This window comes from Solea solea, chromosome 7, assembly GCF_958295425.1.
Source record: "Solea solea chromosome 7, fSolSol10.1, whole genome shotgun sequence".
Taxonomy (NCBI): domain Eukaryota; kingdom Metazoa; phylum Chordata; class Actinopteri; order Pleuronectiformes; family Soleidae; genus Solea; species Solea solea.
Genome location: NC_081140.1, coordinates 7,953,077 through 7,968,996, shown reverse-complemented (window position 1 = coordinate 7,968,996; position 15,920 = coordinate 7,953,077). Strand labels below are relative to the sequence as shown.

At 42.1% G+C, this 15,920-nt stretch overlaps 2 protein-coding genes across 4 annotated transcripts in view; both read right to left on the bottom strand.

Annotated features, from left to right (window-relative positions):
• Positions 1–8,944, bottom strand: LOC131462716 (transmembrane protein 25). Its single transcript, XM_058634180.1, has 9 exons — positions 8,612–8,944; positions 6,517–6,634; positions 5,079–5,423; positions 4,702–4,992; positions 4,487–4,621; positions 4,379–4,412; positions 2,888–2,997; positions 1,167–1,250; positions 1–600 (listed from the first exon to the last, which is right to left on the bottom strand). The coding sequence occupies exons 2-9, from the start codon at positions 6,593–6,595 to the stop codon at positions 527–529; spliced, it is 1,152 nt and encodes a 383-aa protein (XP_058490163.1). The 5' UTR covers positions 6,596–6,634; positions 8,612–8,944; the 3' UTR covers positions 1–526.
• A 1,154-nt stretch (positions 8,945–10,098) lies between these two features.
• Positions 10,099–15,920, bottom strand: part of sik3 (SIK family kinase 3) — a 38,276-nt gene continuing 32,454 nt past the window's right edge. For all 3 annotated transcript variants that reach the window (XM_058633489.1, XM_058633491.1, XM_058633490.1), the window contains one exon: positions 10,099–13,664. The gene's annotated coding sequence lies outside the window, so the exon portion shown is untranslated. The remainder of the gene's footprint in view (positions 13,665–15,920) is intronic.

Here is a 15,920-nt window from a genome sequence, read left to right as displayed (position 1 = left end):
CCAATGTCAGTGTTGTCTTTATTTGACATCCTCTTTTGTACACGTGTACATGTTCATACAAATATACAGTACTTGACATATGTATATTGTCCATATATAAATACATACTTCATAATCATGTGCCACCTGACTGAGGCGTTAGTTGTCAGAATGTAAAACCGCACATACGATACGTTACCTTTTGGACATTCTGGTGTAAGCGTAGGACATTTAAATGCATTCCGACGATGCGACATATGGAGGACAGAGCGATGAGCGTGTGGTTACAGGTGGAAAAACGAAGCGGAACGTTGCGTTATATGAGTACTTTTATGTGTAGAGAGACGGGTTTGTTTTGTGCACTTCAAATTGGACATTCGGTCAGAGAGCCAGAGTGTGTCGATGCTGCACGTGGCCCACAAACACTGCTCACGTCCCGCCGGTGCAGCTTAGAGGTGACGGATGACCGACTGGCAGTTTACCCTCTTTGACAGATGCATTGTTGGAAGTCGTTATGCATGCATGAGTGTGTCAGGGTTGAGGTAAGTCAGAGCCAGATCTCCTCGCTGCTTGTGCTGTTCACCTTATAGATGTAGCCCACCATCGGATATCTGGCAAAACCTGAGAATCATCGGGGGAAAGAATTCAGAGCGGTTAAAAGAAAAAACAATCATCATTGTTGCTTTATGCTAAAGCTTAAGTATAAACAGGGCCGCACCAAGCCTTTACGGGGCCCCCCTTCCAATCACCTAGGAGCCTGTGCTTGACTATTATTGATAGAAATGTAACGTTATATTATAGCAGTATTACTTACACCAAACCAGTGTCACTCTTGTTTTTGTTTTAACATCACAGGCGTTTGTGTGGTGATACTGAACATGCAAAGAAAAATAACAAAATACAACAGCAGATATTGCATTTGCGGCAAACTACTAAACCGGTTTAACGTTTTTAAAAACTCGGAACAAATGTGTCAACTAAAATATAAAACCTTATATCTTACAATTAACAGTATTTAGATATATGAATGCATCTAAAGATATCTAGATTTCTTTAAGATGTTCAAATGTTTTTGTTTCCACACACTATTGGTGATCTGGGGGCCCCAAGCTTGTGCCTTGGGCCGGCTCCGAGTATAAATACAAAAAAAAAAAAAATGCAGCGGTATCAAAGTGGAGTTCCCTGACCTCTGGCGGCGTAGGCTAAAGAGAGATCTTCCTCCTCCTCTTCATTCCTCGCTCCCAGACTGTTGTGCAGCGAAGCCTCTCGGGCTACAAGGAGCGCCGTGGGAAAGATGGAGGAGAATGCAAGTGTATGAGGTGTTAACAACATAAAAACAAATATACATGTTTATTTATCTCTGGTGATGATTTCCATTCCCCTCATGCGAGTTAAAATAAAGAGTAGAGACAACAGCGATTCTCTCCATTAATCATTCATTTCATCCAGCTTGAAAAAGCTGATGCTGGTACCGTCACAGTAACTTACATTTGGATATCAAGTCTTTTTTTCAGGATTTTATGTCATTTTCCACGTGAATGTTTTGGTATACATAGTTACAATGTCCCTTAAAGCGGCAGTGCACTATTTTTAAATATAAAGAAATGTCAGTTTCGTTAGAACCACTGTCAGACAGGTTCACACGGTGCTGATCGACCAATCGGCTCCGCATGACTAGACTCAGTGTTTCACAGTTCATGATCTCACGTCAGCCGCTCCCTCAGCCACGTCTGATAGAAGTGACAGAGCCTGTTTTCAGATGATGGACGCGGCATACAAACAGCATGACATCATGTCTGTTCACGGAGAATCATGACATCAACAACAAAAATCGCTAAAAGGTTATGCACTGCAGCTTTAAGTAAAGCAGCATCATGTACCATCTATTTCTAGACTAACATTCCCAAACCTTGGCAATGCACATTAAATGCAACATGCGACAGGAATCAAGTCACATATTTATGAGGAAATTAGCTCCCAGGGTTAAATCTGAGGTTACAAGTCTTGGCGTTGTATTAGAACTAAATCTTAGTTTCCAGTCCCACATTAATAAGGTGACAAAGACATCATTCTTCCACCTTAGAAATATTTCTAAAGTGGAACCATTTATATATATATAAAAAGATGCTGAAAAATGAATACATGCCTTTATCTCAAGCAGACTTAACTATTGTAATGTACTTTTTACTGACAGACTTCAGCTCATCTTCTGCTTGTTTACTAATGAACCAGGAAGAGAGCATATTAGTCCAGTCTTAGCTGCCCTGCCCCCTGTAACATTTAGATTGGACTTTAAGCTCCTCCTCCTTGTATAGAAATACCTCCACCTTTGTTACTTACACCCCTAAACTTTGGAACACGCTACCGTTAGACATCAGGGAAGCCAGCTCACTAGATATTTTTAAAAGCAGACTTAAAACTTGTCTTTTTACTCTAGCCTTCAACTAGCTCCTTTTTATTCCACCCTGTGTTGAGTTTTATTTGCATTTTTAGTTTATTTTAAAGTTAAAACAGGGCTTTTAAACCACATGACTCGGGCATTTTCATTTCCATTCCACCCCGGGTTGTGATTTAATTTTAAAATTTTATTTTCCTTTTATTGTGAAGCACTTTGAGCTGCAATCCTTGCAAGTACGGTGCTATACAAATAAAATGTGTTATTATTATATTTACCCGACATGTATATTACAACTTCAGAGTTACAAAACAACAGAAATGACAAAGAGACTATGTATGAAGTCAGCTGAGAGTCTGGGATCCAGATCCTACAACATGTTACGATGAAGATCTGTAGGAATTATTATTTTAAATAAAAGTTACAGCAACTATGACTTAAACTGAGGGCATATTACACCAATATGAAATATCTGTGCAAAATGCAAAGCATCTTTCTGTGGGCAACTCTTACCTTTTCTCAAAGTACTGAGGTCATTGAGCTGCATGTTGGACGGCAGAGACATGTTCTCTCTCGGGATGTGGACCTTATCAGCTTTCTCCGCCTTCAGATTGGCCGAGTCACTGTGCAGGAAACATGGAGGACAGATATCAAACTTGGCTCAGATGTGCTGCGTGTCTCCTGGGTGAACATTAAGTATTTATAAGCGCACAAGAACGCTTTCATCAGTGTTTTCCTTCCAGATCACTAATGTGCTGATGGGGAAAAATGAATGTGCGATAGGTGTGGGAAACGCACCGTCAGTGAACGGAAGGTGTTTGTGGGAATAAAAGAAGTCCGAAATCTATTCTTCTTCACTTTTATTATTAGAGATTATTACTTGTGAGTGAGTGTGTGTGGGAGAGTTCTTCAAGGTGTGACTTTGTGGGGACCAAAAACCACATATACCATCTTTAAAGTGCTTTTTTTAAGACCTGGTTTTAAGGTGTAGAAGGATTAGATTTTGGTTTAGGTTATGGTTTGGGTAAAGGTTAGGGTTAGGCACTTAGTTATGATGGTTAAGGTTAGGGTAAGGGGCTAGGTTGTGTATTCTGTATAGTGTATTATTCTATTTTTTACCTCTTTGGGACCTTTTTTTTTGGCATAAACACTGACCATGTTGGACCAGTATAGAGGCCAAAACTTGGTCCTAATGAGGTAGAACTGGAACCAGTGAAGTTTAGGGCTGAGGTTTTAGTTATCGATAGATTAAGACTAGGGTTGGTCATTAACTGGTGGTGGTTAAGGATGACGCTTTGTATAGACTGGTCAAATGAATGGAGGACAAAGCAAAGCAGTTTCCCAGGAATAGCTGCACAGACCTGTGTGTGTGTGTGTGTGTGTGTGTGTGTGTGTGTGTGTGTGTGTGTGTGTGTGTGTGTGTGTGTGTGTGTGTGCGTGTGTGAGAGAGAGATAGTTTGGAAATGGAATAGGATTAGATCAGCATGGTGGGAATGTTATGTTAAAAGTGTACTCTTTCTTGAGTACAATTACACTCAGTACAGTTTAGTTAGTTATCTTCAGGGAAACAAGAGCCACCCTGGCTCGCAGCAAAATTCACATTATCATACCCTTCATTTTCAGCCCTGTGCAGTGGCTTCTTGGCATCTGTGCTGATGTTCTGCTAACTCTACATTAGTGATGCTGTAATCTTTGAGTAGAGCCAGGCAACAAATTATTCTCCGGTCTCTGAATTAAGTCGCTTAAAGGAGCTACATATAGTACTTAAAGGTCCAGAGGACTCCTCCCTTTCCTGAGTGTGTTCGGCAACTATGGTGGCCCTCACCCACCAAAAAAGAATAACATAATGAATTTATGGACATAAGAAATGTCTTCTTTGAGGCACCTCAGGTGTACAGAATGAGTAAAACTAGCATTCTTTCTTCTATGGTTTATCTTCTGTCATCATGTCACTAGCTGATTGGATTTCCTGTCTAATCACAGAAATCTGATTACTTTGTTTACCTCTTCTTGGTCATGAGAATCTCCACTGGCTCGTCTGTAACAGAAAAAGAAGGAGATGTTATCATCCGGCCGAGTAACTTCATGTACTGTAAAATTGCATAGTCTCACCAATGGACTTGCTTTTTTGATTTTTTTGCATGAGGCAGAGAACAATAAGACTGAGGATGAGGAGGGCCATGAAGGCCATGGCCCCTCCAGTCACGATGCCCAGCATGGGCACCTCCACACGAGACTGCAGGAACTCTGGAGAGACAACGGGAGAGTGTTAAAGGATTCATTCAACCTTTTTTCACTTGGCTTTTCACTGTCACTTTGCCTTTCACCTGCTAGTGTGAGGTTGTTCTGCACCGCTCCCACACTGTTGCTGGCATTCATCGATATATTCCCTGACAGGCTACTGAGCGTCACCCTCAGGGTGTGATTGGTCAGCCAGGGGTAGCTCCGGGAGTCCAAGATGAGGAAGTCAGAGGTGTTGGCGACCAGCTGGCCAGACTGGTCCACGAAGGTGATGGTGGCGGGCGGGTTGGACCGCACCAAGGCAAAGAGGACCAGGGAGAGGCCGGGGCCTGAGGTTTCACTATAGTGGGCGTTCACTCTGAGGATCTCTGGTTGAACTGGGGGGACAGAGGAGACAGCAGGACATTCATTGTATGAAGAGAAAAAACCAGCTGTGTTATAACCCTGAATCAATTTTACTCACACTGGACATTGAGTGTGACTGTGGCGTTGTAGCTCTCTCCCGTCCGAGGATTTGACGCCACACACACAAGCTCCTTGTCCCATTTTCTGGCGTGCAGAGAGAACGTGCTATTGTGGTTGGTCCCTGGTCTCATGACGGGAGAATCCTCCTTGGATGTCATCACCAGGCGCCCACGGTTGGGCGACGGCTCTCCCTGCTTTTCGCCGTTCAGGTACCAGGTCAGCAACAGCGGAGCATGGGGATCCCAGCCGTCTGACTGACAGTTAAAGCGGTGTGTCATGTTCTCCTGCAGCGTCATCGCCGCGCGGTGCCATCCGTCGATTTTTGGGGCCGACTCGATCACACCTGTGGGGACACAATGTTGGAACTGCTCGTGGCAAATTATGACAAACAGAATAATTTAAACACCTCACTACTCCGACTGTACACACTGGGTGTAACCTCACATTTACGTTGCATAGATAAAAAAACAAGCATGTGAACAAACTTTTATTTTGTGATCAATTTTCATTGCAAAGGTGTTGGTGAATAGATCTGTGTATGATGTATGAGTGTTACAGCTTTTTGGTGGAGGCAATTATATCTTATAATGAATGATTCATCTTTTCTTTTACTTATTTAAAAGGATATCAATATGTTTAGCAGGTTTTCGTGTAAAAGCAGAGACTTTATGTCAAGTTAAAAGCTGCAGTGTGCAACGTTTGTTGATATTTGTATGCTGCGTCCCTCATCTGAAAACAGGCTCTGTCAAGCAATACTATCAGACCTGACCGAGGGAGCATTAGCGTGTGTACAGTGGCAGTGCAGAGGTCAGAAGCATTAATCATGTGTTTTGGTAACACTTTATAATAAGTACACACTACCAGGCATTAGTTAGGCATTAATAAATATTGAATTCATTATTTAGAATGCATGAATACTCATTAGTATGTAGTTGGATGCTGATTGGCTGCTTGAGTACAGAGGATCCTCCTGCTGGAGCGAGCTGAGGGATTAAAGCAGCTATTTATTATTATTATAAATGATGAATTCTATATTTATTAATGCTAATGCTTGATAGTGTGTACTTTTAACACTAATTATAAAAAGTGTTACCTGTGTTTTCCCTCATACTCCAACCTGTTTGCAGTGTCTCACTTTACAAGCACATTGTTGCCGTTGCCTCCAACAGTCTTGACATAAAACAAATCTCTTCGTACAGAAATGAAGAAGCGTTCACACTCAGACCTACGGTCAATTTAGAGTGACCAGTTAACCTGTGCATGTGTTTGGACAGTGGCAGGAAGCCAGAGTACCTGGAATAAACCCACACTCACACAGGGAGAACATATACACTCCACAGAGAAAGGCCCGGCATCTGAGCCAGTGACCTGATACAAACGTAACGACGTCAACATGCCAGAAATGTATAATAGACGACGCTTTGCGTGTCGCTCACCTGTCCAGGATAAGGCCAGTGTGTGAAGGAACACGACAGCAGAGCCCTGTGCCCACCTCCTCAGACACACACACTTCATACTGGCCCAGCGGAGCACCACATGTAAACACACATCTACCTATTGAGGAAGAAATCACACTTCTTTTTTACTGTGAGATAACATCGTACGGAAGCGGAATGCTGCCACACATGCAAAAAAAAAGTGGGGTGCTCAGTATTATGTTATAACGAGAAACTATCTCGTTTTAACATGATCATTTCTCGTTATGAGAAAACAATCTTATCTTACCTTTACCCAAACCATAACCTAAATCTTAATCTTAAGAAACTATCTCGTTATAACATGATAATTTCTCGTTATGAGAAAACAATCTTATCTTTACCTTTACCCAAACCATAACCTAAATATTTAATCTTAGGAAACTATCTTGTTATAAAGAGAAAACATCTTATCTCGTTATAACCTGATAGTTTCTCGTTCTAACGTAATACTGGAAACCCCACTTTTTTTTGTATGTGTGGCAGCATTACACTTCGTTAACATCGTACTTCATAATGGAAAACAGCAATTATCATAACGTAGGGTTTTTAGGTTCACTCTACCCTAGCTGAGGCTAAATGAATAATAAAATAATAGCATAATATCTGGAAATCTCAGCAATACTGTGTCTTCCCAAGACACAGTTTCTTCATTCTTTTCTTTGTTACGTGTCCACCATTGACACTTAGTCCTGTTAGTGTAACTGTTAGCAAAGATGGCGGACACTGTTTACATTCTGGGAATGAGGTCCCGTCCCCTGTGTGGAATTAACGTTGCAGTTTCAAGCCTTGGACCAAGTGTCACTGGTGGGCACGTACCAAAAAAAAAAAGAATGAAGATATTTCTCAACTCAGGGGAAACTGAGGTTGGGAAGCACAATTTTTCAAAATTACTCCCCCTATTCTAGTAATACAAAGCTAAATGCAAATCGGGGAAGTATTCCTTTAAAGGGAAACTCCACTATCTACATATCCTCCACTATATAGGTCACGGCAGAGAAGCCCCTCGCATTTGTTTGAAAATACCATGAGAGAGATGGAGTAATACCATCAGACTTTACATCAACTTCTATCAGATCTGGAGGTGCAGAGTTGGAAAGAGGTGGAGCTTATGAAACCGAAATCCTTATCTGGACTTGAGATTTATGAGCTGGAAGCCAGTTTAGCCTTTAAAAGCATTATTAGTATAATGCACCAGAAACTTTGATGAAGGCGCCTGCAGCTGAACTGAAATGGAGGCGTAAGGTCCACGTACCAAAGGTAGGCACCAGGGGAGGAATAAAAAGATCATAAACTGATTTTTTTTTTTCCACAGTCTAACAATGTTGTGGGAGTAATACACTGAAACTGTGAACTCCCTCGATGACTATTTCACTTACTCTTCTTAGTCTATCTTACTTTGTGGACTGTTCAGAGCAACACTCTCACAGTGACGTCTATCGATTACGTCTCAGAGACGAATAATATCGCAAAAGACATCAAACCAGCATGACTCAATTCCTCTGTGGGCACATGAGATTATAAATAGAGAATCTTAAACGTTGTTATTGGAAAAACAATCCTGAAACGTGAAATGAAACTTTCCAAACGCGGCAATAAAGACAAAAAACAACAGACGTGTCTGTCACAGACACACACACACGTGTATATATATACAGTATATACATACATTTATATACAGCAAGTGCAGGGGAACACGTTAAGTCTAGTGTGGTTGCTTGCTGGGTCATGTGACCAGAGTACGAAAGCAGGAACTGATGCATAAAGGAAACACACACACACACACACACACACACAAAGACATTCTACACATACAACCGGTAAAATCATCCATACCATTTGCACATATGATGTGATAGTGCTTCACAATCAGACTGAGGATCCTGTATTTATTCTGACAATCAGGGCAATTTGATAGGCTGCTGAGGACCAGACATTTTACACACACACACACACACACACACGTTTTACAATGCTGCATGCAGGCATTTCAGTACAGATGTGTGCACTTTCATACAGCAATGAAAGCCCACATCTCACACACAGCGAGAATTACCTCAGCTCTTTGTGCAGATGCTGTTGTGATTCAGCCTGCTCGAGCTCCATGGCAGCAGAGGAGAGGAGGGAGAGTGAAGGATGGTGGTAACAGCAGAGATGAGAGGCAGCCCTCCCTGACTCAGTTGCTTTCCCATCTGCGTACACTCATGCAATTACACACCTCACACACACACACACAGAGCTTTTTTGCAGGGCATACGCGGCAGCTCGAGTAGCAGTGTTCGGTAGCTGGCAAGGGCTGTCTGACGCAGGCAGGCAGTCACACTGTCGCCACTTTGTGAGAGTGGGAAGGGAGGAGGAGGAGGAGGAGGAGGAGAGGTGAGAAGCAGATAGCTGAGGAGCTGGAGGGAAGGGGGTGAGAGAAGGTGAAGGAAGCATGTTAGGGCAGCATAAGGTGCAGAGAGGAGAGGAGAGAGGCAATGTAGGTTTGATGTCAAGGATCTCAGTGCAAAACATCAATCTTTAATGATCCGAGAGGGGAATGACATTATGGTAAATAGAAGAGTCATCTGTCATTTCAGAGAGATAAACGCTATTTTCCCTATCATCCACTGCTGAGATGCAAAAGCTGACACTCCAAATGCTCGTGGTTTCTGAGCTCAGTTACTTCAGACTGGAAAGACTCTGCAGTGCAGCTGTACAGACCAGAGCAGCAGCACTCAGAGCACTGCAGTCACAACTGTAATCTGTTCATGTGTATAATGGGAAGGTTAATATCATATAACCCTTGTGTTCATCTTCCACATCTTAAGAACAACGTCAGCAAAGAATTGAACAATATTCATGCAACGTCAGCTTAAATGTTAGAAGACAGCTGTGTGAGGCTGATGATTGGCACAAGCAGCAGCAGCAGCAGCAGCAGCAGCAGCACCACCCTCATGTGGAGGATAAAGTGGTAGACAATGGATGGATGGATGAGGTGCAGCCTGCACACCTCCAGATTCAGCCTGTAAACAAGACATACAGGTAACTCCAGTCTTTTAACCTGGAGATGAAGCTCCAAATGTGTTGACACAGAGATTTCAGTCACAGACGGAAGAGCAAAGAGTTCCATTAAAGATTATACAAACACACAGTCCACATATGTAATCCAGAACACCATCATAATTAGCTTACCGTCAGCTTACTGCAGATAGGATGATGTCGATAAGTAACAAGACACTGCAAAAGACAAAATGTCAAAGGAGGTTACATTTAGTACTTTTATTATTACACATTTTGTCCACCAGAGAGAGCCGGCATGTTAGGCACTGTGACACATCCTGCTCTGCATGCGTGAAACAATAAATATAATATAAACAAATCATCTTAACAGCATTGTTGGCCTTTAAGTAGAACAAAAAGCTTCAACAGGAAGAAGACGCGCATGACTTTACGTGAGAAAACTAGTCCGGCAGCCAGTCGTGGTCCAACATGGAAAAGATAACTTGCGGCGATGCAAACACATGCGGCTGTGTTCAAAACAGAAGACACACGAGTCGCATGCTTTTTAAATTATTTCTTTATTTATATATATTTATTTATTCATCTCAGTTTGGTTGATATTTTTTTAATCATCGTTGTTGCACTTTAGTATTTTTGTACTCAACAGAAATGAACATAAAAAACAAAATGGAAAAAAAATGACAAAAAAAGAAAGAGAAAGAAAGAGAGAGAGCCAATTAAGAACAAAAACAAACCTAAGGGGTGGAGCAGAGAGCTGGCTTGTCGAGAAATGAGCCTGGGATGGAGAGGGGAAAAAAACACATAAGTCAGGAATGGAAGGGTTAAGACAGAAAAGAGAAGAGGAGGGTAAAGGTTCAGTCGAGAGAGGCAGGAGATGTGTGTAAAGCAGCTCTCCTCCCCATTGTCTCTGAATTCATGTGCGGTGCTTTCCATTCACACAAGTCGTCTTTTTCCTGTGTGCCTTTGCTCTCCGTACAACGGCTCTGGTACTGGTCACAATATCAGACAAAGTGGAGCCTCCAGGTCTTAATTTTAGAGTTTCTATACTGCCATGGGACACGAGACATGCACCGTCTTCCATTACAGGCATTTCCCTCTCCTGTATGTAAAAAAAAAAGTGATTTTTCCACCAGATCAAAGTTTTGGCTTGGCGTAAACAAGAAAAGTGCAGGAAAGATCTGCATGAGGAACAAATGAGATCTGGAGGGAAATGTTTCACACATGAGAAGGTTTCGTTTTGTGGGGGAAAACGCACCAAAACAGATTTAATCAAGGTTATTTCATGAATCCATCCCACCCCGCGTGTGCACGCTCTGCTTTCACAGATTAACATCTAGGGCTAACCATGATGAGTCTGAGCGAGAGCGAAATGCCGGTAAACAGGAAGTGACATGATGCAAAATGGAAAGCACGAGCGCCGCATGACACCATCTGCAGCTCTCGGATGGAAACAGCGAACAATATGCCAGCCATGCAGCCAGGTTATTGTGCAATCAGTTTTTAAACACAAACAAGTGAAGCAGAAATCTTGACACACACCCCCCCCCCCTTGCTGGCCCACCTCAACATCCAGGTGTACTTGTATATGGGAGGATAAATAGAGGTTTATGAATAAAAATGTTGTTTAAAAAGCTGATATTTAATCCTCCAGTATGCTGAAGCCTCCGTTTGCCTGCGCTGTAGTTCGACTCAATTTAGGATGCACAGATGTTGTTGGTAGACGTGTTTTAAGGCAGGCACACTTATCCACACTCGGGCCGCAATAGAGTGATCCTTCACTGCGGAAGATGTTTCAACGATTCAGTCTTGCGTTCACCTCCTGACATAAATGTCTCCCCTTTCGCGGTTTGGAAGTGTTTCCAGATTTATCTAACTCAGACAGGATCCATTATAAAATGTAGATACAGCGTCCGCTAATCATCCCTTCCAGACTTTGGGGGGGGGGGGGGCATAAGTTCAACAAAACCAAAAGAGGGCTGTTCAGTAAAAGCAGTAGTAGAGTCCTCCTTAGTTGCCATAGTAACAGGTTAACTTGCGAGGAGGCGTCCTGTCCGCAATGCTTCATCTGATCAGAAGCGATGTAGTAAAAGACGGTGGGAGGATCGCAGGAGATGGGCAGGGCAGCACGGGAGGGAACGAGAAGTGGGTTTGTCCGTCCCCACACTTGTGATGTTTGGGATGATATGTCGGCTATATTACAAGTTGTTCCACCGGTAGTTTATTGTTTCTTTCTGTTTATTTGTCAAGTCTCTGTAGCACCCAAACCAACCCCGACAAAGCCCGAAGCCTGACCCTGTATAACCTGCCGCCAACGACCCCGCCAACAGAAAACGGGCCCCACATCAACAAGAATGACAGTCACAACAACATCAACGACTGAAATGATACTTTAAAGAGCAACACAAAATAATTACTCTCCTCTTATTCAAGTGTCTCGATATAATAATAATATTTAAAAACAAATAAGAACAATCTTTTTTACGGGACAGAAAGAGCAGCGTCTCTCTTCTCTCTGTCCATTTTTGGCTAGAAATCTCAACGATTCATAAAACAAAGAAACAAACGAAGGAAAAGTAAAAGAAAAAAGAAACACTTTGAAGACATCCAAAAGTACAAATGAAAAACAATACCGATATAAAAAAAAGCCTCCCCAACGACATCTAAAAACAAAACAAAAGAAAATAAGTAACAAAAAGAATAGATTTGATACAGAAATTGCAATAGCGTTCTATACATGGCATCACTGTACAAGGAAAGGAGCAAATGTCTGGTAAATCTACCCACAATGCAATACACTGTCACTGACATGGAAAAGGAGGGAGGAGGATGGAGAGAAAGGTAAGACGAGGTGGATGAACAGGCGTGTAAATTGAAAGACAAGGTGAACAGCATGACAGAGAGCGAGGAGCCGTGTGCAGAGGGTGGAAACAGACAAGAGAGGACAGCTTGAACTGAAAGTGCAGATTTAAGTAATCAAAGAACAAAGTTGTCTTCCTTGCAACACAGAACTATTTTTCCATTAATAACATAATAATAATAATAATAATAATATCCATTATAATAAAACTTATTTTACAGAAAACAGTAACAACAAGAGTAACAATATTGACCATAATGCCTGCTTGGACATTAGCCGTAAAAATGAATTTTAAAATTAAAAAAAAATACCAGAACAAAAATAAAAGAGAAACAGAAAAAAAACTATAAAACTATGAGAGCTGGTTTGTCCTGTGCGATATCACTGAGCTCCATCTTTGGAGAGCGGCTTTGTTAGAGATCCAAAACACCCGGCCAATAAGGGGCCGCCACCGTCGACATCTCGGCCCGTTTCGGAATTATCTGCTGCAGGCCAGCGGATGGGGGGTGGGGGGGAAGAGAGCGGGAGAGAGGGAGGAACTGACCAACTCTCACAGACAACTTCAAGTCAACTCACCCCGTCTTTTCAGTCACGCATGCGCACTCAGACCTAACGTGAATACTTTGGATTTGTTGCAGCAGTGTGTGTTTACGTTAGACTCCATGTTCTGCCGAGTGTGACTGGATCGCTGCGTTAGCCGACGAGGCACATGACCAAGTATGCCGACAGTTAACAGAGGACAAATGATGACGCGGGAGTTTTAGGCCGGGGGCGGCAGCAGGTGGGAGCCGGGGCGAGAGGTGAGGTGAGGTGAGGTGGTGAGGGGGGGGTGAGGCTGTGGGGCCGGAAGAGGGAGGAGTGGAACTGCAGTCTAACCGCGACGGGAGGTGAAGAAAAGAAGAGATGACCAGCAGCAGCGAGTGCTGAAGGTCTGTGCAGAAAATGCTGGCACTTTGACCTTTGAAACCCCCACAGCCCCACCTGTGCTCCCCACCCACCCATCCCCCCCACTGAAGATTATACCCACACACTCTCCCTCTCTTATACAGAGTCCCCTCCCGGGGACAGACGGAGACAATACAGATGGACGTAGAGTGCCCTCCCTCCCTCTCCCTCCCGAGGCCCAGGTTGGGCAAAAGACGACGGTGGTGGTGGTGGTGGTGGTGGGTTTGGTGTGATGCTGCTCAACTCAAGTCAACACAACTCAGGATGGCTGATATGGACCGCTGTACACAGGATACATCCTTTCCTGCATGAAGACACATGAACAGAAGAAACAGCATTTTCAACAGTTGTGTCTACGCCATTTGTTTGGGGTTAGTTGTTCTACTCTCAAAGTCTCAAACACCATTATCTCCAACGTTACGACACAATAGTGCAAATAGGGCGAGCAGAGTCAGCTACAGACTTTGCACACGAGGCAGATTTATTCCCAATAAGATTATTTGCCCTCTCGTCATCCACCTCTTCCTCACATATACTTCAGACATTGGAATACTGAAATTAGATCAAGATGGAGCGAGAGATTTTGTTATTTTTTTCATTTTAAATCCATCACACAGTGAATATTGAACTGAACCTGGACTTTAAACCGACTACATCGCAGGTTATATAGCAAACCAAATAGCATGCGACGCAATTTTTTTTTTGCAATGCACACAAAAAACGCTATTTGATATCTTCCTCAAATTGTTCTTTCATAATTTCTACTAAGAGAGAACAATTGATTATTTTTATATCTCTGATTAAAAAATAATGACTTAACCAAGAAAATAATCCAGTGTTAAATCTATAAGTGAAAATTTAACTGAAGCTTGACATAAAATAAGTCAAATTGTCAAAGTAAATGTCCCAATTTCTACTTAATAAATCTCCAATAATCAAAAAAACAACTTTGTCCGTGAGAAAAACTGCACAACATCTTCTGTGGCGTGGGCAAAAAATCACTCAGCTGGTGTCATTGTGGTCATTTTGTCCTGGGGCTTTTTGCCATTTTCATTTTGCCGATTCCTTTTTCTAATCCCTCTCATGTAAGATTAAATTGATGACGTACCCAGTTATCCAAATATACAAAGTGAAACACATTGCAATTGCTCAGGTTACACCTGCTGTTAACAACACTTTGGACTTTCCGAACACTATGACAGCTTTTGAAACGCTGCAGGCTTCATTTTTTAAGTCTTGTTTTGGTCTGAATGAACCAAAATCACAGATGAGGCAGTTAACAACTGATTCTTATCAGTCACCACACTTTTTTTTTATTATTATTATTACCAGCAATGAATTAAAACCACAACTGTCACTGCCTGAACTTTTCTTATTTGCATTTTCAAATCAGCTTCCTGTTTCCACTAGCACACACATGTCCAGTGGGATATTACAGTATGTTTGCAAGTGTGTTAGTGTGGGTGCGGAAAGGATTCTGATACACAACTAAACATTTAGACTCTGCTGTCATTTTGAATGGAATTGTCTAAGGGTTAGGGTTATATATATATATATATATATACATACATATTTACATGTATGTGTATATATATACATATATACACACATACATATACATATATATATACATACACATATACATACATACATATACATATACATATACATACATACATACATACATATATACAGTTGAGGCCAAAATTATTAGCCCCCCTTGTGAAATTAGACAAAACTCTTTATTTCTCTCTGGAAATTACCATTAACAACAAGTGTTTGTATTGCATTTGTTTCCAAAATAACAAAGACAAAATGTCCACTAAGTTTGATGTGAATATTTTATTGATACACTGAATTGAAACAAAAAAGGGCAAAAATGAGACGTCCAAAATTATTAGCCCCCTGGCCATTAATAGTCAATAGAGTACCCTTTCTGAGCCACAACTGAAAACAACCTCTTAAAGTAGTTCTTTACTAGGTTGGCACAGGTCTCCTGAGGGATTTTGGCCCATTCTTCCATTGCAAATTGTTCCAGCTGGTCCAAATTGCGTGGTTTCCGAGCATGGACATTCAGCTTGAGCACCTGAGACAGATTCTCAATAGGATTGAGGTCTGGGCTCTGTGCAGGCCACTCCAGGACCTTGGTTTTGGTATCCTTAATGAACTGTTGAACCAATTTCAATGTGTGCTTCGGGTCATTGTCTTGTTGGAAGACCCAGTGACAACCTATGGATAGACTACGAGCAGATTTCTGCATATTATTCCTCAATATTTCAACATAATTTTCTTTTTTCATGATGCCATGCACCCGAACAAGGCTCTCTGTGCCCAAGGCTGCAAAACAGCCCCACAGCATGATGCTCCCACCACCATGTTTAACTGTGGGAACTGTGTTCTTTGGGTTGAAGGTCTCTCCCTTTCTTTGCCAAACATACGCCACATCCATGTGCCCAAACAGTTCCAGTTTTGTCTCCTCAGACCAAAGCACAGACTTCCAAAACTCATCTTAACCTTTCAAATGTTCACGGGGAAACTTCAGTCTTGCTGTGATGTGCCG